This window comes from Schistocerca nitens, chromosome 5 (assembly GCF_023898315.1).
Source record: "Schistocerca nitens isolate TAMUIC-IGC-003100 chromosome 5, iqSchNite1.1, whole genome shotgun sequence".
NCBI classification, from domain to species: Eukaryota; Metazoa; Arthropoda; class Insecta; order Orthoptera; family Acrididae; genus Schistocerca; species Schistocerca nitens.
In genome coordinates, this window is record NC_064618.1 from 409599723 (window position 1) to 409626213 (window position 26491).

The following is a 26491-nucleotide window of genomic DNA, read 5'->3' on the forward strand; positions in this document are numbered from 1 at the left end:
CTCCCATTGCATTTTCACACTTTATAGTAAGACGACACACAGTTTGTGAAACATCACAAAAAATTCTTATGTAAACATTGCATTGTGTTTGACAAAGAGAATAAATTCTTGAAACACATCTTGCTAAGCATGAGGAAGTATGTAACTGGTGCTGTGTTTAAACCAAAAATATTTGAGCAGTGCAAAGTGAGCAGTGTGTCAACAAGTGCTAGAAGTGGCCAAACAACAAAACTGCCAAATATAGTTCAACAAAGGTGTCAAGATCACAACAATCACGAAGCTGTGTGAGCACAATAGACAGTGTGGAAATGGTGGTGATTGATCATGACAGCTCTATTTCATTGAGCCTATTTACTCCCATCTGCCACCATTCTGAGTCAAGTGTCAGGAGATAAAAGTACAAACTGTTCAGACTTTGACCTGTTTGCCAGTTCACATTTGCTGAATAGATTGCCTTGCTGTCGAGAAACTTAACCATGGAAAAATGTTTGTGAACACTACTTGACAGCCAATGTCACACCAGCATCATTTTGCATCAATGTCAGTTTTTTCTCCACTAGTATTTTTTTTTACAAAGTGTGAATCTTGGTAAGATTGTAAGTATGTTAATGCAAAATAGTGTGTGAATTAACATTGTGAACATAGGAAATTTGATGGGAGTGATAAATATGGTACACACTGGGAAGAATGTTAATTTCAGGAATGTAATAGCAGGTTGCAAAATATGAACACAAATTATTTATAGAAGAATGGAAAAAATTGTAGAAGCCAACCTCAGGGAAGAACTGTTTGGGTTCCAGAGAAATCTAGGAACAAGAGACAATATTAACCCTGACTTACCTTGGAGATGGGGTAAGGAAAAGCAGACCTACGTTATAGCATTTGTAGACTTAGAGAAAGCTTTTGACAATGTTATCTTGAATACTTTAAGCATGCTGAAGGCAGCAGAGGTAAAATACAGGAAGTGAAAGGTTATTTACAGTTTGTGCATAAACAAGACAGCTGTTGAGTCTAGGGGCATAAAAGGAAGCAGTGGTTAAAATGGGAGTGAGGCAGGTTTTTAGCCTGTCCCTCATGTTATTTGCTTTGCATATTGACCAAGCAGTAAAGGAAACAAAAATTTGGAATGTGTGTCAAAGTTCAGGAAGAAGATACAAAAACTTTGAGGTTTGGCAATGACTTTCTGTCAGAGGACTTTGAAGAGCAATTGAATTGAATGGACATCGTGAACGGTGGATGGAAAATGAATATCAACAAAAGCAAAACAAGACTAATGGAGTGTTTTCAAATTAGGCAATACTGAGGTAATTTGATTAGGAAACGACACTTCAAGCAGTAGATGACCAGTTATTTGGGCAGCAATATGTGGTGACCGAAGTAGAGGATACGAAACATAGACTGGCAATGGCAAGAAAAGTGTTTCTGAAAAAGACAAATTTGCCATTGAACATAGGTTGAAATGTTGGGTCTTTCTGAAAATACTTGTATGGAGTATAAACAGTTCAGACAAGAGGAGAAAAGCTTTGAATTGATACTACAGAAGAATGCTAAAGGTTAGGTGGGCTGATCACATAACTAATGAGGTGGTACTTAGTAGAATTAAAGAGAAAAGGAATTTGTGGCCCAACTTGATTATGAGAAGGGATCGATTGATAAGACACTGAGAGGTCAAAGGCTCACCAATTTAGTATTGGAGGGAAGTGTAGGGGGGGTGAAAATTTTAGAGGGCCCAAGAGATGAATATGGTAAGCAGATTTGGAAGAATGTAAGTTGCAATAGATATTAAGAGATGAAGACTTGTGCAGGATAGAGTAGCATCAAACCAGTCCTCAGGGCTGAAGACAACAATGTAATATCATTATGTTGGTCAATAAGGACTGTGGCTTTGCCACACAGCAACATGGGGTTCATTGATTTAATAGTGTTGCTAGTGTCATTATTGTAACTCACTATTGATTCTTGGTCTCTGCTTTTGTATGTGAGTCTCTCTCTCTCTCTCTCTCTCTCTCTCTCTCTCTCTCTCTCTCTCTCTCTCTCTCTCTGGATTACTCATAGGACTATCTGTGAAGCTGTCTTCACTTGTCCATTTTTTGCTTTTCTTTTCCCACTTGGTAATTCACTGTTTGTTGATGGATCAGTTGGTCCACATCAGGTTTCTCTTGCTATTGTTTTTGAGATTTGGTTGAATCTGCCAGAATACACACAATAGCCTTGCCTTAGGCATAAATCCACCTGATGCCGGGATAACCCTCTGAAATGGCTGGTTGGAAGAAATAATCATTGAGGAGCATTTTCTCAGAACTTGATAAACATAAAAAAGTAAATTCTTGAGAAAAAGCATGCTGAAATACTTGTTACAACAGAAGCAATTTTTGACAATATAATGTAATTGGATAAGGGGGAAACACACACACACACACACACACACACACACACACACACGAGTTATGCAGAGCCAGTGGCTCCTCCCCCTAGCAGAGGAGTTGAAAGGACTGGAAAGGTTTAGGAGAAGGGGTGCAGTTCAGAAAAGTCACCCAGAACCCTGAGTCAGGGGAGACCCACCGGATGGTGGGATGAGAAGGGAAAACTGATTGTTGGGGACTACATTGCACGAGACTTGGAAACCTGAGAGCATAAAGGTGGAAGACAGGCTAAGATGTAAGGCAGAGATTAATACGAAAACATTGTGCATGAGTTAATGAGAGTAAAAAACTAAGTTGATTCTATGTCGGAGGGGGTGACAGTGAAAAACACAGGTCAGAAAATTAAAGATGTAGAAAATCAAAATGGAGTGAAGAAAACGGTAGTTATTGTGAAGAAAATCTGAGACAGAAGGAAGTATTGTTTATAAAGTACAGGTGGGTGGTGAGAGCCATAGACATGTTGTAGCACTAGTGCCCACTTCTGGAGTTCTGCGGAATTGGCATCCAAGGGAAGAATTCATATGGTGTGTGATGAAATAGCCACATAGGTCATGACTTATTGTTCTGGAGCATACTCTGCAACAGGGTATTGTGTGTTGCTGGTATACACCTTCTGCCTATGTCCAATCATCCCAACTGATAACTGGGTTGTAGTCATGACAGTATAAAAGGCCAAACAGTGTTCATATAACAGCTGGTACATGACGTGTCGTTTTACAAGTGGCTGTCCCTTTGATAGCATATTTTTCCAGTTGCGGGGCTGATATGTGGTGCTAGGAGGGTGCATACATCAAATCTCAGTGGGCAGTCACAGGGGTAGAAGCCATAGGGTAGGGAGATGGATGCTGAAGGAGCATATGGTCTGATAAGGATATTGCTTCAATTGGGGGAGGGGGGGTGATGAAAAGTTGTTCTGTGTGTGGTGGGCAAGATCTCAGAATGGATATCATTTCAGGACATGATTTTAGGAAGTAATGGCATTGTCGAAGTAGCTGATTAATATAGTTAGGACCAGGATGATACTGACAAGTGGTGTGTTCCAAAGGTGTTTTTTTGGAGGGATCAGGAGCACCATTGTTGGATGTGATTGCCTGGGAAATCTGCTTTTGAACTATGGTGGTGAGTAATTACATCCTGTAAAGGCCAAGGTAACAGTATTATGAGAAGGAAAGTTACAACTCACCATATAGCGGAGATACTGGTTTGCAGATAGGCACAACAAAGATTTTCACACTTAAAGTTTTCAGCCAATGGCCTTTGTCAAAAATACACATGCATATGTGCGCACACACCCACACAAACGCAACTCACACGACTGCAGTCTCAGGCAACTGAAACCACACTGCAAGCAGCAGCACCAGTGCATGATGGGAGTGGCAAAGGAGGCTGGGGTGGAAAAGGGGAGGGATAATATGGTGGGGATGGTGGACAGTGAAGTGCTGCAGGGTGGGTGGCAGGTAGGGGGGGGGGGGGTGGAACTGTGAGTGGTGGGGAATGATAGCTGTGTAGTGCTGGAATGGGAGCAGGGAAAGACATGTATGGATGAGGACAGTGACTAACAAAGGTTGAGGCCAGGAGGGTTATGGGAACATAGGATGTATTGCAGGAAAAGTTCCCACCCCTGCAATTCGGAAAAGCTGGTGTTGGTGGGAAGGATCCATATGGCACACGTAGGGGTGGCGTGCTGCGGTGCTCCATGTTCAGCAATGTACAATGAATGGTGTGCTCTGAAATACTAGTGCATGCCCCAGCATTCTGCTTTTTCAATAGAGATGCCACAGATCATTGTCCTACTTTATTGAGTAGCCAAGTCTTCAAACCACACATTCTGTGACAGCTTGTGCATCCAACCATTAGTGTACAGTGGTAGTTTAACTTAGTTGCCATATAATACACAACCATTACCCCAGCCCAAGGGATAGGGCAAAGAAAGCATTTCTGAAGAAGAGAAATTTAACATAGAGTATAGATTTAAGTGTCAGGAAGTGTGTGTATGGAGTGTAGCCAGGTATGGAAGTGAAATGTGGATGATAGTGTAGACAAGAAGAGAATAGCTTTTGAAATATGGTGCTACAGAAGAATGATAAAGATTAGATGGGTATATCATGTAACTATTGAAGTGGTAATGAATAAATTGGAGAGAAGAGGAATTTGTTGCACAACTTGACTAAAAGAAGGGATCACCAATTTAATATTGGAGGGAAGTATGGGGGATAAAAATTGTAGAGGGAGACAAAGAGACAAATACACTTTGAAGATTAAGAATGATGTAGGTTGCAGTAGTTATTCAGAGATGAAGAGGCTTGCACAGGATAGATTAGCAGCGAGAGCTCCATCAAACCAGTCTCTGAACTGAAGACCACAACAACCAGGTATAGGTGGGTAAATACAGTATTTTGATGCCTGTGTTAAGAGGTATGATGCTGTGCTCCTTTGGACCTTGACATCAATTAAAATGTCCCCCTTTTTCAGGAAGTAGTGTGTGTGGGTTGTGATGCATGAACGACATTTGAAAGTTTTGGTCTGGCCATGAGTTGCGCACAGGTAGCCAAAGTGGTTAGCAGCTTTTCCCATAAAGCAGGAAATCCAGGTTCGATTTCTGGTCTGACACAAATTTTCATTGTTATTCCATTATACAGCTGGTTGTCCATATTTGCAATAGTGAATATATTTCATGTTGAACTGAGGCTACTTGGTTGCGTCCTTTTGGTCTTGTTTTAAGCTAAGTTTAAAAAGCAATCCTTTCCTTTATCAATGCTCTGTAATGCTACAAATTGTGTAGCCAAACCTGTCTTGAAAGAATTTCATGTACAGATGGCATTGGCTCAATTTGTTACATATCAGAACATACTTTAGCCACTTTTGGATGTTCCTCCTTCATTAGTGCATAGAACTTGTTTGCACATAATTTGTGCGACCTTTTATTGTTCTTTTTCTTGATATCTTGTTCCTTTTGAGTCTGTCTGTGGATCCCTGATATTGCTTGAAATGTTGTGGTGTGTAGAGGTATCGCTGGCAATCTTTTTTCCTTATGCTGTAATTAATCAAAACAGTAATTCCCCTTTTAACTTTTCATGAACTGACAACTTGTTTTATAGCTACAAAATTCTAAATTTTGAACAATTGCGCATTTATAGACTTTGAAGAAACACTTAACTGAAATCTGATTATTAACACTTCTGAGTTTTCATGGTTAAAATTTGTGCAAATTCTTTATCTGTGAAGACATGAGAAACTCTGCTTGTGTACAGAATATGCTATTAGTGTGCCATACTGTTTTAGAGTGTGTATATTTTGCCATGCTGAGGGATAATTACCCTCAGGTTTTCATATTACAAATGTCTTAATGCTGTTGTGAATTGCAGCTTTTTTCGGGTTACTTCGATACAGCAGTGGGGCCAAAAGTGGAAGAGAGCAGCTATTCCAACATTGTTAAGTCCGTGAAGTGCAAAAGTGAAGAAATTATATTCTTCACAGATGTTCCAAAAGGTTAGTTTAAATACACCTTTCAAATGTTTAGCAGTGGGTATGACAGTTTCATTGTTGTGCAGCTTACATGTATAGTGGAATGTACTGAATTTAGTAGTACACTATATTTAGTACATTCCACAGTAATACTGTTTTGTTCATGTTGGAAATGGTTTATATAGGAAAAGTGATTTGATGTTGCTGGTTTCATAATTTTATTAATCCAGCAGTTTACATTACAATAGCTTTGAAGATTGTCCTGTGTGAGGAAATGAAATAAATTTGATTCCGAATGAGGTTATGTAAGAATAAAACCTGTTTTCACCATTTGACTGGTCTCTGGCCTAGGTTAGGTTAGGGTACTTCACTGCTTAATACTGACACAATGGTGTGCATTGCTTGCTGTTCGCATTTTTCACATGTCCATTGAATATTTTGTTGCAACAGTGAAAGTGTTTCTGAGAACAATACAAATCATTTGTTTTGCTGATGTGTTTACCTGCCTACCTAAATTGTGAAATGGGCTTTTAAGTGCTTAAAAGCAATATACCAAATGAAAACAAACTTACTTGAAGTGGTATCAAGCCATTTCATTTAATAAATTTTCATTCATCCAAATCTTTCACAATTTGTAAAAAAAAATTGTATGTAGTGAGTATTCAGCAAGAGGGTAATGTTTTAACTTTCTAGTTTCGTGTTTTGCTTGAAAAATGTTCCCATTTAATCATTTTAGTGGCCAACTTTTGCCAGGTCTTTTTCGCAACTACTTGCAATTATCTGAATCTGTTGATATTCAGATGAGTGAAAATTTTGCAGAAGTGATGTAAAATCTTGCTTTCTTTAAAATGTAAGTCAACTTAAAATACTTTGCTTTTGGTTGTGTGTACCAATGGAACTCTTTGCGTAAGCAACCACGATATGTGTGATATGGAACCACTAAAAAAATGCTTTCCTTTTGACCATCCACTTTGCGAGCAGAAATTTAGTAACCATTGTGGAACAAGTCAGATTTATCACTTGGAGCTTGTCATGGATTACTTCAGAAATAGCAGATGTAGTTGAACAGATGCGTACTTCTACATCCATATTCAGCAGACAATTGCAAAGTGCATCCAGAGGGTGTATTCCTTTGTACCAATTATTAGACTTTCTTTGCATTTCATTCATTTATGGAGTGCAAGAAGAATGATTGAAAGCATCTGCTTGTGCTGAAATTGTTTAATATTGTCCTCAAGATCCCCATGTGAGTGATACATAAGAGGTTGTAGTATAATCTGTCGTGATTTAAAGCCGGTTTTTGAAACTTTCTGAGGGTAGTTTGTCTATCTTAGTCAACAAGTTCAGTTTCTTCATCACTGTAAAACCCTCCCATTGGTCTTACAAGCCTATGACCATTTGTACAGCCCTCTAATCCTATGTTACGGGGCCTCCACACTTCAACAATATTCTAGACCTGGTCACACAAGTGGTTTGTAAGCAATTTCATTTGTAGACTAACTGCACATTCCCAGTATTCTGCCAGTCAGTCGAAGTATACTCCTGCTTAACACATGATTGAGCCTATGCTCTCATTCCATTTCATATCCCTACAACCTCCCCAGCCTTTGCATCATCTTTTCCATTCCGTGTTACATGTCGTTTAACTTCAAATAAAGAAAATCAACAGTGTAACACTGGAATTTGCTAATTTTTCAGCTCGTCCAGGAGCTCCTCGACAGGAGTGAGCCATGAGGAAACTCTTTAGTTTATACTTACGTGTTTGGGCTACTGCTAAGATTTTTGAGTTCTTGTGGTAGCTTATTAAAAGTGGATGCAGCAGAATACTGCACTCCTTTCTGCACATGGGTCAATGAACTGCATTCCACATGTGGATTTGATTTCTGCCTAGTATTAACTGAGTGAAAGCTGCTAGCTCTTGGGAATCAGCTAGTATTGCTAACAAATGACATTGAAGAAAATATATACTGTGAGGGCAGTGTCGGAATTCCCAGACTATTGAATAAGGGTCGACAAAAGGTTCTCTAACTTACACCACATACAGCTCAAACATCCTGTTTTTGAGCCAAAAATACCGTTTTTGAATCAAGATTACCCCAAAAAATACCATGACATAAGCATATGAAAATATGCGAAGTAGACTACTTTTCGTGTTGAACTATCACTTATTTCAGATACTGTTCTAATGGTAAAGCAGCATTTAGTTTCTGAAAAAGATCCTGAACATTGGGCTTTCCACAACAGCTTACTATCTATCCGAATGCCTAGGAACTTGAACTGTTCTGTCTCATTTATAATATGCCCATTCTGTCTGATCATAATGTCGGTTCTTGTTGAATTGAGAGTTAAAAGCTGTAAAAACTGAGTCTTATTGTGATTTAGCATCAAATTATTTCCCACAAGCCACAAACTTATTTCATGAACTACTATTTGATACTGTTTCAATATTACACACAAGATCCTTCACTACCAAGCTGGTGTCATCAGCAAACAAATATTTTTGAATCACCTGTAATACTAGAAGGCGTATCATTTATATAAATAAGAAATAGCAGTGGCCCCAGCACCAACCCTTGGGGAACGCCCCACTTACAGTGCCCCATTGGGACTGAACATCACTACCACTCTCAGTATTGCAGAGAATTACCTTCTGCTTTCTGTTCTTAAAGTAAGAGGTGAACCAATTGTAAGCTACTCCCCTTACTCCATAATGGTCCAACTTCTGCAGTAATATTTTGTGGTCAGCACAGTCGTAAGCCTTCTTCGTTAAATCAAAAAACACCTAGCGTTCACAACCTTTTATTTAATCCGTCCAAAACCTCACAGAGAAAAGAGAACATAGCATTTTCAGTTCTTAAACCATTTCTAAAACCAAACTACATTTGACAGCAAATTATGTGAATTTAAATGCTCCAGTAACCTTGTATATACAACCTTCTCGATAACTTTAGCAAACACCGATGGCATAGAAATAGGTCTAAAATTGTCAACATTATCCCTGTCTCCCTTTTCATGAAGTGGCTTGACTACCGAGTACTTTAATTGGTCAGGAAACCGACCACTCCTAAAGGAAAAGTTACAGATATGGCTAAGTACTGGGCTAACATACATAGAACAGTACTTCAGTATTCTGCTAGATACCCCATCATATCCATGAGAGTTCTTGGTCTTTAGTGATTTAATTATTAAGTCAGTCTCCCTCTTGTCAGTATCACGGAGGAGCATTTTGGGTAACAGTCTCAGAACACTTTTTTCTAAGAGCGCCTTATGATTCCCTGTTGCGACTAGGTTTCTATTTAGTTCACCTGCTATATTCAGAAAGTGATTATTAAATACTGTACATATATGCGACTTATCAGTAACACGGACATTCCCACTACGCACTGATTCTATATCCTCGACCTGTCTGCAGACCAGCCACTTCCTTTACGACTGACCATATCGTTTTAATTTTATCCTGAGACTTAGCTATTCTACCTGCATACCACATACTTTTTGCCTTCCTAATAACATTTTTAAGCACCTTACAGTACTGTTTGTAATGGGCTTCTGCATTTAGATTTTGACTGTTTCTAACATACATTTTGATATAACTGCCAGTTTGTTCTACAGGATATTATCCCTCTAGTCAGCCACCCAGGCTGCCTGTTTGTGCAAGTACCCTGTTTTGAACATTCTAACGGAAAGCAACTTTCAAAGAGCATGAGAAAAGTCTTGAGGAAAGCATTGTATTTATCGTCTACTATATCAGCACTATAAATGTCTTGCCACTCTTGTTCTTTGATAAGGTTTACAAAGGTCTCTACAGCAACTGGATCAGCTTTCCTAAACAGCTGATGACTATATTTAACACGTGTTGCAGCACAAAAATCTTTTAGAGTTAAAACTTGTGCATCATGATCTGAAAGGCCATTCACCTTTTTGCTAACAGAATGCTCTTCTAGTGATGAGGAATGAACAAAAATGTTGTCTATGGTTGTTCTACTGTTCCCTTGGACTCTCGTTGGAAATAATACGGTTTGCATAAGATTAGATGAATTAAGGTGGTCTACCAGCATCCTTTTCCTTGGACAATCACATATACAATTAATATTGAAGTCACCACAACTTTTTGTATTTCCTATAAAGTGAACCAAGAACCTCCTCTAGCTTTAGCAAAAATGTTGTGAAATCGGAGTCTGGGAGATCTATAAATAATAAGTTAGTTTAGCTCCACTAAATTTAACCACACCTGCACAACATTCAAACACCTTTTCAGTGCAGTACTTCGAAACATCAATTGACTCAAATGGGATGCAATTTTTCACATACATAGCTACTCCCCCACACCGCAAAGAGCTCCTAGAAAAGCTGCCAGTCCGTTTTTATCCAGGTAAAGGAAGCCTCTGAATTCTCTTTAAGAAGTGTTCAGATATACCAATAATTTGAGTCAACATCTATAAGCAGTTCACTAACTTTATCTCTAATACCTTGTATATTTTGATGAAATATACTAATTCCCTCATTATTTGGATACCTAAGCTTTGTCGAAAGTGGTTTCTCTGTTAGAGAGACTTCCCTTAAGCAGGAATACCTATCAGCTACTTCAATCTAAAAACGGTGCAGCTCTAACACCCACTACTACAGGAAATTTCCCATGAGTGATCCCACCACCCCCACCTGTGCTGTCACCTATAAGCTTTGCCAACCTCCCCTTCCCATACCTGTTGAGGTGCAGGCCATGTCTAGTGAAACCCGTCCTGCTGATCGACTCCACCACTGAAATGTGACCCGTGCCTTCTGTCATCAGCGCACCCCCAAGTCTCATGTTATTACACCTGAGGGCTGTATTAAGATGAGGCCAATTGTGACACTGAAACAGTCCCATGAAATGAACATTTGTGTTGCCAGTCTGAGTGGCTATCTTTTCCAGGTCACCATCTAAGTCATACTCCCCATCCATATCAATACTATTACCAGCCCCACCCACAATCACTACTTGATCCTCTTTAGTAAAATCCCTACATAACCCCCCTATGTTAAGTCACCTGAGCCAATCCTGCATTAGGCTTCACAATGCTGGTGACCTGGTACTCACTCCCCAACACTTCCTGCAACTGCTGGCCTACACCTCTGCCATGAGAACTACCTAATAGCAGAACCTTCTTCTTCCTCTTCGACTTTGCAACTGACCTAGCCACTGTAACTGCTGAGGTCTGCTGCATACTTCCTACATCTACATCTACAGTTACTAGAGATTCCTCTCCACTAGACTCTGACAGTTGGTCATATCTATTGCAAACACCAATAGTAAAACTATCTGAAAATCTCCTTCTCCCAGCAGATCTCTTGCCAACAGCAAGCTCCTATTCCCCAACTCCCTTCTCCCTCCTCATCCTATCTAGCTGCTCCTGTGCAGTTTTTCAACTGCACCTGAAGGGCACAGATCCTACACTCCTGCTCCTCTATCAACTTACTCTTGCTACATAACCTGCAGTTCCAGGAGAGGATCTCACCAGAAGGCCCACTGGCTTCCCCATTGCATTCCCCCCAGTGAAAATACTTCGAACAAGTCTCACACCGCAATCCACTACTCACGAACCTATGGCAAAGCCCACACTTCTCACTCATGGTAAAATTTTACAGTTATTGAAACAAGAAAACTACTTTATCTAAGTTCTGCTACTACAATAAGATGTTGTTAAACTGGCTACAATAATCACAAACTTACTCTACAATGGAAGTAACTACTATTATTAATAGTATTAAACAACAAAAAATGAGAATATAACAAAAGACTAACACAGAAAGAAAATCAAATGTCTAATGACACAGTAACGAAACTGAAAACACTTCCCAAAAACTTCTTCTGAAATTTTCACCAGAAAACACAAAGAACACCGGTTGAAGACTACTAAAGTTTCTAAATAAACCACTATACACAAACAATTAATTAGTACTTAGCTTTCGATGTGCCGCTACAGCTGCAACTGGTCAGCACGGAATGTAAACACAGGTAAGAGGTTAAGTTGCTCGGTATGAAACACTCACAAATATCAGGTCACAACACAAGAAAGGCAGAGGTGAATGAAGAAACTACTAATACGTTACTTATATAATAAATATTATCACAAAAACTGTTAAACTATGTATCTGAAACCTAAAATATATAAAAACTTAGAGCGATCTCACGCGCGTATGATGTCACAAGAAAGATATCCAATGTCTTCTTCCCAGACGGCCAAGTTGTTCGGAACATCTGACAGGATGTCCGCGCATTAATCATAAATTCTCTTTCGTGCACCATGATGAAAGGGCACAAGTGCTTATAAAAACAAAACACTTGTTGACACGTGTAACTTACTGTTACTTAAACAAAACAGCAAGAGAATGCAAAAGATACTAGTGTGCTGTGCTGTTGCTGGCCACAGAGTGATACTATGCAGACACCATCGTGTTGCTGGCTGGCATAGTGCTAATGTTTTGGCAGTTAACAAGAATTTTAACTCACCTGTGACAGGCATTTCTTTTGGTCTTAGACTGATACTTGTGGATTTCCTACTGCTGTTATCTGGATTGGATGGAGAGTAGCCTGCTCTAAAAGTGCACACCGCACACTGTCGGCTACCTGGGTAGCAGATTGTGAGGTCTGGTGCACATCTGACCCATTTAGGGGGACCCTACAGCTCTCAACCTTAATGGTGCAAGTCCAGGAAGTCACAGCGTAGCTTGTCCCAGAACCTTAAAAGTATCTAGTTTAGTCATTCCATTGGTTTCAGAACCAAGGGGACAATGCTATAAATTGTGAGCTTCATTGAAACTTCATGTGCAAAGCTGGTCTTCTCAGTCATCTCTGCAAGTTACAGGAATGATCAAAGTAGGACCTTGGAGCCCAGATGACAGGCATCATTAGTTCCAGGATGTGCCACAATCTGCAGTTGCTTGCACCCTTTTCCCTCTGTGGCATAACTTCATGTTGAAGCCCCCAGGCATACACATTGGTTGCACCTGGTATCCTTTCTTGTCCCTTGAAACTGTTTCCGTAAGGATACCATCATTTGTAATGTATTTGAACTACTGATTATTACTAAAGTGCACGTCATTTACGACGGCGGCAGAGTTTAGGTTCGTTCTGCGCATCTGACGTCACAAAACAGTCAGCCAATGAACAGAGAATGACGTTGCCAGAGCTCAACTGCTGTGCAGAGCATGGACGAGTAGCTTCAGTTTTAGAAACGTTCAGTCATAAAGAAAGTAATTGAACAAAAGCAATGTCTTGCTAGCAGACTTTCTTTCATAGTAAGTTTGGAGAAAGCATTCTTTATACCAATTGCTTCATATTCTATTAATTAATTAAATCAAACAAGCAATAAGCCTCCAAATTCAGGCAATAGCAAGGAAAGGTGCTTGTATCATTCTCACGAACCGCTTTTTTGCAATAAAGAAGAGCGGTAATTGTTCATTTCCTATTGTAATTCGACGAAACTTGAATAATTCATAGTATACGAACAGTGTTTGTCGGTATTTTTCGAGATATTTGAGTCCTCCATGACGTCAGTTGAATAACGAGCTGTGTTAGTGTAGTAGTCAGGGTGTTTGGCTGTTAAGCGAAAGGTTGTGTGTTCAAACCTTGTTCGGTACTTATTTTCTTTATTTAAGAACAATATCGAAGTGTCTTACTTCATGAATTTTATTCGTTTGAATGTAATTTTTTGAAATTTCTAGTGCTTTATCTCTTCATTATAAACATAAGTTTTCGGTTTTTCTAATTTTGTCCTCCAATATTTCTTTTCACAGCAATTAAAAACAATGAAAAGGCACACATACAATATTCATGTTATCCGTTTTGTTTGTATATCTTCTCTTCTGCAGTCGCTGTTTTACTATTCATATTGAGATATATTCTTTGCGACAGTATTAAAAGTATTATTTAGAGCAGAATTTCGGCTCATACGTTACCGAGCTACTTGATTGTCTGACGCAATTCTTTGCTTTGCTACTTTGGCAGTATCATCATATTCAATGTTTTCGTCGACTGATCTATGTTTTGTCAAGTATTTGCTGTCCGTTGTGACAAACACAAATTGTTTGCACACTACGCCTCACTGACAATACATTTTAGTTTCTATGTTTTATTATGTCCACAATTCCAATTTTGTGTACTTCGCCAATTTTGTTTTAATCAGAACGTTTTAGAAAAAAGCGAAATAACTCTGGTATAAATAAAACTTTTGTTACAGTCGCGAAAGATGGAATATTTCTCATTATTTCATATGACACCTATTTGGTACTTAAATTAAATGGGATATTATTATACAGTAAGTTTTATATGAAATTTAGGTTTCTTGTCCACATTTCATTCTCAACATTGTGGCAACTAAAATAGACCATACGGAAAGTATACGCTATGGACTTTCACCTCTGCAAACTCTTCAAAATTTCGTGCAATGGTTTACTACATTTAATGCTGCACAATAACTGCGTTGAACATCGAAACAAAATTAAGTCGTTTATGGGGGGAAGATATTAGTCAAGATGTGTGAAAATCAAATTTTTGGGCCAAATAGTTTTTGTGAAATCGAATGATAAGTGTGTCAAAGCAGTCGGAACACCATGTGTCAGCAAAGGCGAGCAGTGCAGTGATGACAAAATCGTGCACTGCGCGGAATGCGGGGAGCACGTCGATAGCAGTGAAGGGGTTAATGCGGCCATGGTGGCTTTACTCCATAAACTGCGCACTCCCCTCTAAACTTCAGTTTGTGAACTATACTATACTATGGCGCTGCCTCTCTTGGCGCGTGCGTCGTTTGCAAGCTGGCAACGCAGCAGTCTCCCGTGTCTGGGCGGGCATGCGCAAGCTGCCAAGATAAAAGAATTTAACTATAGAACCTACTGCTTTGTGTTTGCTTGATCTTGACATGGGGCAAAACAGATTTTTCCAAAATAGGTAAAGTGAGGGCCACTGGCTCAGTTGCAATGGAAAACAGCACCTCAATCTTGTTGATTAGGGGGGATGTTATAACACCCTGAGTCATCTGTGGTCCCCATTCTCTCCATACAGGACACTTAGGTATACCATTGAAACGCCACTTGCAGTCAAGTGGGGAGTAATGAGAGAACCTGTACTTCCTGCAGAGGAAGCAGGGTTACACAGTAGAGAATAATACTTAAGGTACCTTTAATACCGTTACCACAGGTATGAGCTTTGATCCAGAAGTAAGGTTCCCTTCATTTTTACAAGTGGACAGCATTGTTTTACTCACATTGTTGGAAAGAAGAAACTTCGTTGTCCACCCAAGAGTTCCCTTAACGTGGAAAACAAATGTAAATCACTAGGTACGAGGTCAGGACTGTACAGTGGGTAGGGCATGACAATCCAACTGGCTTTGTCGGGAATATAGAATGAAATGAAGGGTGATCCAGTCTTTGACAGTAACTGAATCTCACACTGATTTGCTGTGTAATAATTTTCCAAAAACACTCTTACTGGAAACTTACGAAAATATTTTTGTAAGTGTCTGAAAATTGTCAAACGACGATTTTCTCACATATGCATTGAAATTAGACTTTTTTGAACAAGGATAGGCTTACTATTCTCAAATTTTAAGAGCACAGTTAAGTTTAAACCTGCAATTGATAAGGGTATATTGAGGCGCTTATGACTATTCAATATTTCATATCACAGCACAAACAGATATTGATAGAATAAATGAAAGATTATGCAGAAGTGATGCGGACAGTAAAATATAAGTCTATAACGTCAAATCGGCACGTGAATCTTGCAAACACGGTCTCGCAAAAAGGCAAATTCCGAAGTCAGCTGTTAAATATAAATGTGAATTGCACGGATTTTTTACTTAGCTGTTTCTGTGCCAACTTTGACACTGGTGTGACAAGGAATGACATTGCAATGTGAGTTTTTTGGTCAAAAATTTAGAAAAATGTGTATCACCAACAAAGTGTGTTCTGCCTGTTGCAGCTAACAATGCTAATATGTGATTGTGTGCTGTGCCTCAGTTGTGTTGATTTTAGTTAGAGGCAAAATGCATAAAATTTAGTATGCAGAGTATGCAGAGTAGGCTCACACAGATTTACTCCGGTCAGATTCAAAATTTCTGAGGTGTTAGAAACATTGAAAACATAGGTTTTCTTCCACTGTAAACACTTTATGAGTAAATCACAATAATAGCATTCACTTTCAAATAATTTTTAAGGGTAACTGAAGCAGTCTGAAATATTTATCAGTTAATTATGATCCATATCATGCATAACTCTATAATATTAGTAAAGGCAGTCGAAATTAAAATACAGTGAATAAGTGATAGTATTTAAATTGCAGTATCATGTTCAGAAATGGATTGCTTCTTCTGTAACTGCTCCAGTGCAGTTTGAATTTTCTTCATGATTCTGACGTACTTACTGAAATTCATATTACATGGTCAATACAAAGCTGTACAATTTAAAAGCTGTAATTTCTACACTGTGAGGAGGAATGATGATTGAAGATGATCACCTGATCATGAAATGAATCAGTACACAGAAAACAAGAATGGAAGTAAAATATCACATATATTATATAAAATTTTATCATAAAGTCACACTCTCGAAGGCAGCTAAGACTATTTAAGCAAACATATTTTTTAACATTATTTTAAATTGGTTTCTTCTTTCAATTTTCTGTTGTGTTTAGTAGCCAGAGCCCAATTTTCAATTACTACAAATTGTATTTATATTTTAGACTTTTTGAAATCAGGCAATGAGTGAAATGAAAGATATCAATTTTCCAGTTGATAGGACAGTATCTATCATCTGCTCCTTGTCTGGTGTGATGTCGCTCACCAGTTTCATTCCTCTTCTGCCAACCTCATCATCTCCAGATAGCACCTGTGCCCTTTGTCCTAACTTATTTGTTGGATGCATTCCAATATGTTGTCACAGAGTTTCCTCTTTATAGCTATATCCAATACTGTAGAAATTGGTCCCTGATCTCTCATCACATGTTAAAGCATCCTATCCCTTCTCATCACCATCTTCGATATTTTCCTTTCCTCAGCGATTCTAGAGAGTACTTGCTCATCCCTAGTATTAAAAAGTCCACTTGATTTTAAGTGTCCTCCTATAGCACATCATTTCAAATGCATAGATTGTCTTTCATGGTTTTCTTGCAGTCTGTGATTAATGCTGTGCTTGAAGTGTACATTTCTTCCTCTAATTTAGACCAAAATGTTGGTTACTAGTTAACTTCTTTGGGTGAGGAATTATCCTTGTGCTGCTGCTTTTGTCTTCCTTTCAGCTGTCATGTTGCTTTGCTTCCAAGATTGCAGATTTCTTAACTTTGTATAGTTCATGTTTGCCAGTTTGCTAATCCTCATTACTTTAATCTTTCTCTGGTTTATCCTCAATTATAATTTGTACTCATTTCTGTTCATTCCATTCAACAGATCCTGTAATTTTTCTTCAGTTTCACAAAAGACGGCAATGTCATCATATCTTATATTGATATCCTGTCACCCTGAATTTTAATTGTGCTCTCAAACCTTCAATTTGTGTTATTGCTTTTTCTATGTATAGACTGATCACTTGATGTTTGGTCTTCCATTCTTATTATACCCTGTTGATTGTTGTGCATATTGTATATTACCCATCTTTCCATGTAGCTTCCACAGATTTTTCTCTGTATCAAAGATCCTGCCCCACGTTCTGTTGTCACACATTTTCTAGGTTTAGAAATCCTATGAATGTCTCGATTTTTCTTAAGTCTTGCTTCCATTATTAAGTGAGAATTCAGAACAGCCTCTGTGATTTTTTTTCTAAGAGATAGTCCATTTTTCTGTTTTGCTATATATTATTCTTAATAGTGACTTGGATGCATTAGTTTATGCTAATTGTGTAATAGTTCTCACATGTATCTGCCCTTCATAATTTTAGAATTGTGTGGGTGATATTATGAAAGTCTGATTGTATGTCTCCAGGCTCATAGCTTCTATACATAATTTGAATGGTTGTCTGGTTGGCACTTCCCCCAATAATTTTAGAAATTCCTAAAGAATATCTATCCCTTGCTTGTTACTGGGTTGCAAATTTTCCAAAGCCCTGCTAAACTCTAATATTAAACCCCCAATGGTGTCCATATTGTGTCTTTGCACAGATCCTTCTCCTCGCAGAGGCTTTCAGTGTACTTGAGTACTTTTGTCACCTACTTGCTTTGTCTGCAGTTAACAGTGGAATTCATATTGCACTCCTAACCCACTAGTGGATGTGCCTATGTATACAGTGCACCAGCCACAATTAAAATTGTTTTGCACCATTCCGTTGTTTCACAATTGCGAGCCTGTACCTATTCCTTCATTATTGCTTCAACTAATCCAGTGATACGTTGTCCCACATCTGAGCAGCAGTAATATAAAGTAAACAGCAAGCTGGGTGAGAAATTTAAAATCACTGCAAGAAAATTATCCAGACCATGAGCTAGCAGCAGCACACTCCCACAGTGAGGCAGTTGTCAAAGAAATAATTAGTAATTGAATAAATGGTTGGCTGATATCTGATGCTACTGTGCTTCATTGAGTGGGTCATTACTGTGGGGTAAGATCTATCTGTGGCAACAAAGCAATATAATCAAAGTTCGTTTCATTATTGTTAGCGTGTATTATGTAAGTTTATTTTATCATTCTTTACTTCAATTAAAATTAAACTAAGTCTGCTCAGTGTTTAACTCGGTAATATACAGACAGTAAAGACAAGATATTCTTAACATGTGTACAGAAAACGCATGCTTACTTAAGGGTTAATGAGGAGTCAGTCATATTAGATGTTAAGATGACATGTTTTGTAATTTTGTAACAAGTTGTATTTGCTCATTACATGTATTGCTTTTGCAGACGCAGTGGGTAAATTTTAGTTAATTTGGTTCATACTAAAATTAATTAAATGATATACAGTTTATTGTAACATGATCAATTTTGAGGCATTTTCTATCAATGATGGAAAGCTTAAGTATATACATACTTCTCCAGGGTATGGAACTGTTCAGATATTTCTGAAGAGATTATTAGCTTGAAAATCAATCATGTTACAATAAAAAACTGAAGATCGTTAATTGCAGTCTAAGGTAAAAACATTCTTATCTCTAACTTGTTATGTTTATGTTCCTGAAGTTCTGCCAGTGACAAACGTTAAAAACAAAAATTGGTATGTTTGGTACTGTGAAGTGTACTGGGCCTACTGTTGGGGCAGAATTTTAATTAGTCTTTCATTCCATTACAGAAGCAAGAGCAGCAAAATCAGCAGGCTTACAGGCTGTCATTGTGGTCAGAGAAGGAAACCTTCCTATTACAGATGAAGATAAACTTGAGTTTCCAGTAATAAAGTCATTTGATGACATTGTATTTGAAACATCTGTGAAGAGAAGAAAGAAATCTGAAGAGGAAACATTAGAACAGGGAAAGGCAAATTCTGCTGTAGTTGATGTATCTAGTATGCAGGATGTGGAAATGCAAGAAGAGCCAATTGCTGATAAAACTCAAACATCAAAAGCAGCTGAAGGGGTAAGTAGTACTGAGATGGTTGAGGCTGTAGAGGTACAGCCAGATTCCATGAAGCAAACACCTGTGGAACAGTGTGACAGCATTGAAGAAGCAAATCAGACCAGCTGCAAAGACAAAGATAATGTGAACAATGATCTTAGCAGTACTAAGAAAACTGGTAGTGAGGTACTTGCTGATAAGGGTACTGTTGCAATTACGGAGCAAAAAAAGTCAAATGAAACAGATACATTGGAAATAAATGGTGCAGAAAAGTTGGATATGAATATTGATAACCAGGTAGAAACCAATGGGCCCAAATGTCCTAAAGACAGTCTCTCTAAATCTGATGCTAATAATGATACTCCAATAAAAACAAATAGTGATAACTCTACAAATTCTAAAGATGCAATATTAAATGAAAATAAGAATAGCAGTTCATCTTCAGAAAAGTGTCCTAGTCCTGCAGCTAATAACTTGCCAGTCACTGGTAATGACACTGTAGTTCCTGATGGTAAGACTGACATTAAATTGGCTGACAGTGATAAGGCCAAGCTTTGTAATAAGACTGAAATGGGAGAACATGACAGCAATATTTGTGATGACTCACCTCATACATCTGGTAAGGATGGTACAGAATCTCTCTCATCTGATGCTACTGACAGTAAGACAAAGGTAGAATCTCTGACTGAAAAGACTGAATCCACATTACTTAACACAGCTGAGCTGCCAAATAAGACTGAATGTACACATACTGAAAAGACTGAAAAAATTTGTGCAAAGACTGAATGTGCCACTACTGATAACTCTGAATCTGCTCCAGTTAGTAAGACTGAATCCCTAAAACCTGTTGAAGCTGAACCTGTCACTAAAAAGACTGAATCTGAAGTAAATAAGACTGAACCAATGGAAACAGATGATCTGACACCTGCACACACAGGAGACCTCAAAAATAAGGATGAATCAGAACAAAAAGATAAAGAAGTTGCACAGGAGAGTGCACCAGTCAGTGGGGTAGGAACTGATATTTCTCCAGCAACAGATGAGGTTAAAGGTAAAGCAGTTGTGCCCTCAAGTGAGACCAAGGCTCCAGCAGCCGTAGATGGTGGTAAGATTGAGGTTGCTATGGAGGCAACCGAGACTATGATGGAGGCAGCCCTAGATGACAGTAAGGCCGAGGATGTAAGGGAGGCAATTCCAGATGATGGTAAGGCCAAGGTTACAGCAGAGGCAACACCAGGTAGTGGTAAAGCTAAGCCTACAGTGGAGGCAATCTCAGATGGTTCTGAGGCTGCAGTGAAGGCATCCTCAGATGATGGCAATGCCAAGGCTGCAATGGAGGCATCCTCTGATGGTGGTAAGGCCGAGGTTGCAGTGCTGGTGACCCCAGATGGTGGTAAGGTTGACACTGCAGTGAAGACAATGTCAGATGATGGTAAGGATGAGGTTGCTGCAGAAGTGATGCCCGATGGTAGCAAGGATGAGGCTGCTGGAGAAGTGATGCCAGATGGTAGTAAGGCCGAGGCTGCAGCGGAAGTCACACCAAATGGTGGTAAGGCCAAGGATACGGCAGAGGCAACGTCAGATGGTAAGGCTGAGGCTTCGGTGGAGGTGACGCCAGTTGATGGTAAGGCAGAGGCTGCGGCAGAGGCAACCCCAGATGCTGGTAATGTTGAGGTTGCGGCGGAGGCGACCCCAGATAGTGCTAAGGTTGAGGCTGCTGTGGGTGCAACCTCAGATGATGGTAAGGCAGAGACTGCAGTGGAGGTGACCCCTGAGGACAATATGATGGAGGCAGCCCCAAATAGTTGTAATACAGATTCTGTGACAGAGGTGGACCCAGCTGGTGATAAGGCTAAGGTAGCCAGCTGTGTGAATGGTGGCAATGCTACAAAAGTTATTTCAGATGTCAAGGCTAATAGTGTTGCATCTGTGACTGAAATGAAAGCTGATAACAAAACTGATGTACCCATGGAAGATGTTGAACCAATGGTCACAGATGACACTGAACGAATATCAACTGAGAAAGCCGAACCTGTGATCAAAGATGAGTCTGAACCAATGGTCACAGATGAAGCTGAATCTGTAGCAACAGATGAAGCAAAGCCCGACACTGAAGGAGCAAAAAATTCATCAACAAGTGACGCTGAACATATGGTGACGGAAGATCCTGAACCAATGGTTACAGAAGATGCTGAACCCATGGCTACAAATAAGGATGAAGCTGTGAAAAGTACAGTAAAAGATGATGGTAATGACAAATCTAAAGCAACACAGGCTGAAAGAGAGACAGCAGCTGATGAGGAAAGCAGTAAATGTACAAAAGGTGCTCCTATAGATTCTACCCCTGTGGTTGACAATGCTAACTGTAACTCTGTGAACAAAGATATAGCTGTTAAGGAGGAAAATGACCCTGCCGGCACAGGGAAGCTTGATGCAGTGTCAACGGCAAAAGATGATGTACTTGAAACTAAGACTGAATCATCAAATAATGAAAATAAAATAAGTGAGGCTGGAGGTCAGAATGTTGCAGATAATGTAAAAGAAACTGAAAATGAATTAAAGGAAGGGAAAAAGAATGTTAATAGCTGTGTTGAAAATGGTGAGAGTACAGAAAAGACTGAGAACACTAGTGAGAAGCTTAAAGTAGCAGTGGAGAGTACTGATAAAGTGGCTGACAATGTTGTTAGCACTTAGACCATGCTTGCATAAATAAAATTATTGGAACTAACATAATATATGGTTGTTAATGTAAGTGATGTACCAGTGAGACTGCTACAGTTTAAAATACAGATGAAAAATGTACTTTCAGTCTTAAGTGCCAAAATATGGAGCTTTAAACAGTTTCACTATATAACACTTTCCCAACAATTGCTAGCAAATGAAGGGTACCACTTGTACTTCCAGGCAAGTCAGGCTGTTTGATGTTCCTTATGTCCCATATTTTACAGTGTCTGGCTTTGCCATTTGGTAAACCATGTTGCTAATAAGAATTCACATGTTGTAAATATATCATACATAATGTAATAAGGTCCATTCCTGAAATTTAGAGTACATGGACTAGTTGTGCTCAATTCTGCTACATTCCGAGAGCTGCCATAAGTGTTCACTTTTACAACTACCTTAGAAGATAACATTTTAATGTTTTCACATGGAGATTATATTTTTATATCAATATACTACTGTAAAGTTAATCTGTACTTCCTAAACTTTTTTATTAATATATTCCTTCTTATAATAGTAACAGAACTGAGTTAGCTGTTGCAGTTCATATTATAGCAATAGCAGATACATGAAAGTTGTCAGTGTTCTACTTGTCCTGCCTCTGTGAATATCTCCTGCAGTGTTCTGGACACTGTCAAATGTTTTAATGTACAGTGACCACTTTGTATTATTTTGAAACAATGTTCCTTTTACCACAGTATTGCTGTAACACTAGAAGAGTATTGAAGTGATAAGTTTTGTAACTGCAGTACAGGAATTTTACTCTTTATAAAGTATAATTTTTTAAATTAGCAGTCTCGTAAGTAAATTTTAGGGCAGTTGCAGTGATCTTGTACTTATGAGAAATGTATTATGTGCTATAGAGTATTGTGAAGTAAAATTTTCAAAAATACATTAAGGGGAGAAAGTGTCAAAGCCTGCAATTTTGTAATATTGTGAATAATAGTTGTATCTGCGTAGTTGTCTTTGTCAACGATGTAAAATGACAATAAAAATTGTCTTCAGCAAGGTTGTTTTACTAAGTGTTTGTAGTTATCTTCCTTAAAGTCAAAAGGGTGGGAAATAATACATGGAAGTGATGTCAGTATTGCTGTGTAAGATGAGGAATACATTAGTTTCTCAATGTGAAACACTTCACTTCACTGATCAAAAATTCCCGTAATATTCATGTTGCGTACTTTACCTGCTGTATTTATCCATCTATGAAGATAAACTAGTTGCAACATTCACATTGTGGACATACTATTCATGCTAATTCTGTTTAAATACAGACCATGACACCTACGTTTTGCTACTAATTTTACCAAATGTGGAAGTAGATTCATTTATAGGAAAGATATGGGGTTGCAAAAAGATAAAAAGAGCAACCTAATTTGAACCTGTTCAGTGACCTTTGTCACTTTGCCGTAGTTGCTTCATTTGTATTTCAATTGAGTCAGTGACTAAAGCTTCAAATTATTTCTAACAGCCCAACAATTGTTTCGTGCTACGAAGAACTTTGTTAGAATTTTCTTTTCTTACTATGGGTCAAGTTGAGAAATGACAATTGATCATGTGTGAACAGTTAAAATGTATGCCAGACAATGCTGTGAACTTAAATTCTGTATTTTATGAACTGTGGGCTTTAATTTCTGTCCTACTAATCATATCAGTGTACTGTGATGCCAAGTGGTGAGCTGCTGTATTTGCCAGTTGTTGCTACATATCCCCCAGCTATTTTTCACCCACTAGGCTGTTGCCCCAGTGAAAATACCAGCTATCAGTTCTGTTGTACTAAGAACAAACAAAAACCATGATAGAATTTTTCTGCTGCAGTTGTAATATTTATGCTTTCATAACATTGTCAGTTTGTTCTTCTTTCTCTTTGCTTCTATGAGAGCATATTTTTGAATTTCATTTAAATTTTTTTTTCCATTCTTTCCAGCCTTGTACATATTTATTAGTGACATGACAGTTTGTCTGATGTATGACACTCTTAAGTGAAGTTTTCTTTATGCAGTTGATTTTCACATTCCCATTGGGATTGCCTTCTGAACAAAAAATACATTAAACCAATAAAGCATTCAGTGTCCTCCAATCCAGAACAGTTTTTTGACTAGCAAGGGACCTTCCAGCCTTAGAAATTCAGTTTGGGTGGAGACTTTGTGCTCTTAAGAAAATTCTGAGGAAAAGACCTCTAGAGTATTAAGTGTAGCATATATGCAGTTCATATGTGGTGAGTAGTAGTATTCCAGTGTACAAGTGATACAGCTCAGTCAGTAGCATGCTAGAATGTCATAAGACTGATTTGGGTTTGATTGTACCTGCAGACTCAATTTTATTTTGTTTTCTTAATTGTTTTAAAAATTATAACATCTTTTAAATAAACTTAAGTATTATCAATTAAATCATATATAATTTTATTTTGTTTATGAAATGGCTGTCGCAGGATACTTAAAATGTGATTTACACTCAGTACTTTCTTTTTGAAAAGTTGAATACATTTTTTCCTATACTAATTGAGGAGGTGCAGTACCTAATAACCTCAAAAGATGACTGCAGTGAAAGGGATGCTCAACAACACACACCAAAATACTCTGCAGTGAGAGAGATGCTGAACACATACACAGACACCAAAATACTTAAGTATTTGCACTTGCAAACATCAATAAAATCCCGAAACACGTTATGCTAAACATGGAAAAAATGTCTAACTGGTGCAATTTTTATGTAATGAATGACACTTGCAGGCTTTCCAGAAATATAATTATGATGTATGCAATAAAGTCAAACATTTTCTTCCCAGACAGCTTACTGTTCATTACATTAATAGTGTTTGATAATAATAAAGCCCCTGATAAGTATTTTAATGCCTGTTACACATATATCCATAGTGCGAAACTGCAAGGGAGGTCATATACATAACTTTTAATGCTTAAACATTATTTCCTGTATTTTACACCATTTTTTTTCTAGTCCATTGAAAGCTGTATAAGTAGGGTTTCATTATATTGCATTAATGTTACCTTGATTTCCTCATACTGAAAATCACTGTGAAACCAAATTTTGGGATGATAGCCAATAATGGATATTTTAAGGAAACATCTCCATAAAAAAAAACAAAGCTTTATAAAGGGCTATAGGGTAGATTAACTGAAAAGGTTTCATTGATAAATATTTCAAATTTATATGAATTTTGTTCACCAGGATTATGCCCATAGTGAAATGCAGTCTGAAATGGTTCAGTTAAATTTTAAGTGGGAGATGCAAATCAACTATGTAATACATCAGATGAAAATTTGAATAGTGCTAAATTTTCCACTCTAGAAATGTGAAACACACATCCACATTTGGTACCAGGAAAGCTAAAATAGTAAAGTTTAACTATTTTTCAGCCTAGTCGGAGTACATACTTAACCTAGTGAAATCCAGTTCTTTCATTGCACTATATAAGAAACTTTTGCCGTACAAAGTACTTAGCTGTGAAGTTTTACAGTTACAGAACTAGAAGGGAACACTTGTACTAGAAAAAAAGTTTGAAATACACTCAATTGTACAATAAACCATATTACCTGGAGTGTTAATCTGATGGCGTACCTAGTTTTCCAGCATTGGTCTGTTATCAATTGGTGATGGTTTCAAATAGTCCAATTTGGGTCAGTTAACTCACTGACTGCTGTGAGTCCTCTGGTGGACACAAGTCTCACCTGATGCCATGTGCCCACTTGCGGCCACAAGCTGAACTTGTTTAGTATGTTATATCATTGGATGGCACTTGTATAGTAGTCGCATGTGCCTTGATGAAACATTGTCTATTAATGTAACCTCCTATATACAGTGTTGGCTTGGAAATGTTTTACCATTTCAGGCTTGGTTGCATTTGTGGCTTCTTAAAGTTCTACTTAAAGCAAATTTCTTTAAATTTGTTTCTTCACTGACACCAGTGTTTGGGAAGTTTGGTAACCTCTCTTCTAGTGCTCTCTAGGAGTCAATAAAGGTTACCAAACTTGTGAACCAGTTTCAGGTAATAGAAAAGTGTGAAAGGGATGTTGAGTTCTCTGCAGGGATCCTAAACTTTTCAATTTTGACCTGTAAGGGACAAGTACAGTAAAACTAACTTTTTGTTTGGACATTAAAAAACTGTGTGTGTGTGTGTGTGTGTGTGTGTGTGTGTGTGTGTGTGTGTAAGTAAAACATTTCATAAAGCGTGTAATTTTTGTTTGTTTTTTTCTTTGCCATGACTAGAGTACACTGTACCGCAAAAATGGGTAACTGTCATTACATCGTCAGAAACATTGGCGTGTCACAAACTGTTTAATTCTAACAAGTATGCTTCATCATGGTGGAATGATGGGGCTGTTATGTTGACTTTATCGCTGGTATCTTCTTTCAGTCCCG

General features: G+C 38.2%; 1 protein-coding gene across 1 annotated transcript in view; it reads left to right on the plus strand.

The window, feature by feature from the left end:
- LOC126259393 (enolase-phosphatase E1) overlaps positions 1 to 23122 on the plus strand; it is a 36604-nt gene extending 13482 nt beyond the window's left edge. Inside the window, exons 5-6 of the mRNA XM_049956164.1 lie at positions 5789 to 5912; positions 19134 to 23122. Of these exons, the coding sequence (XP_049812121.1) occupies positions 5789 to 5912; positions 19134 to 22087 (3078 nt within the window). The 3' untranslated portion in view covers positions 22088 to 23122. The remainder of the gene's footprint in view (positions 1 to 5788; positions 5913 to 19133) is intronic.
- The last annotated feature ends 3369 nt before the right edge of the window (positions 23123 to 26491 follow it).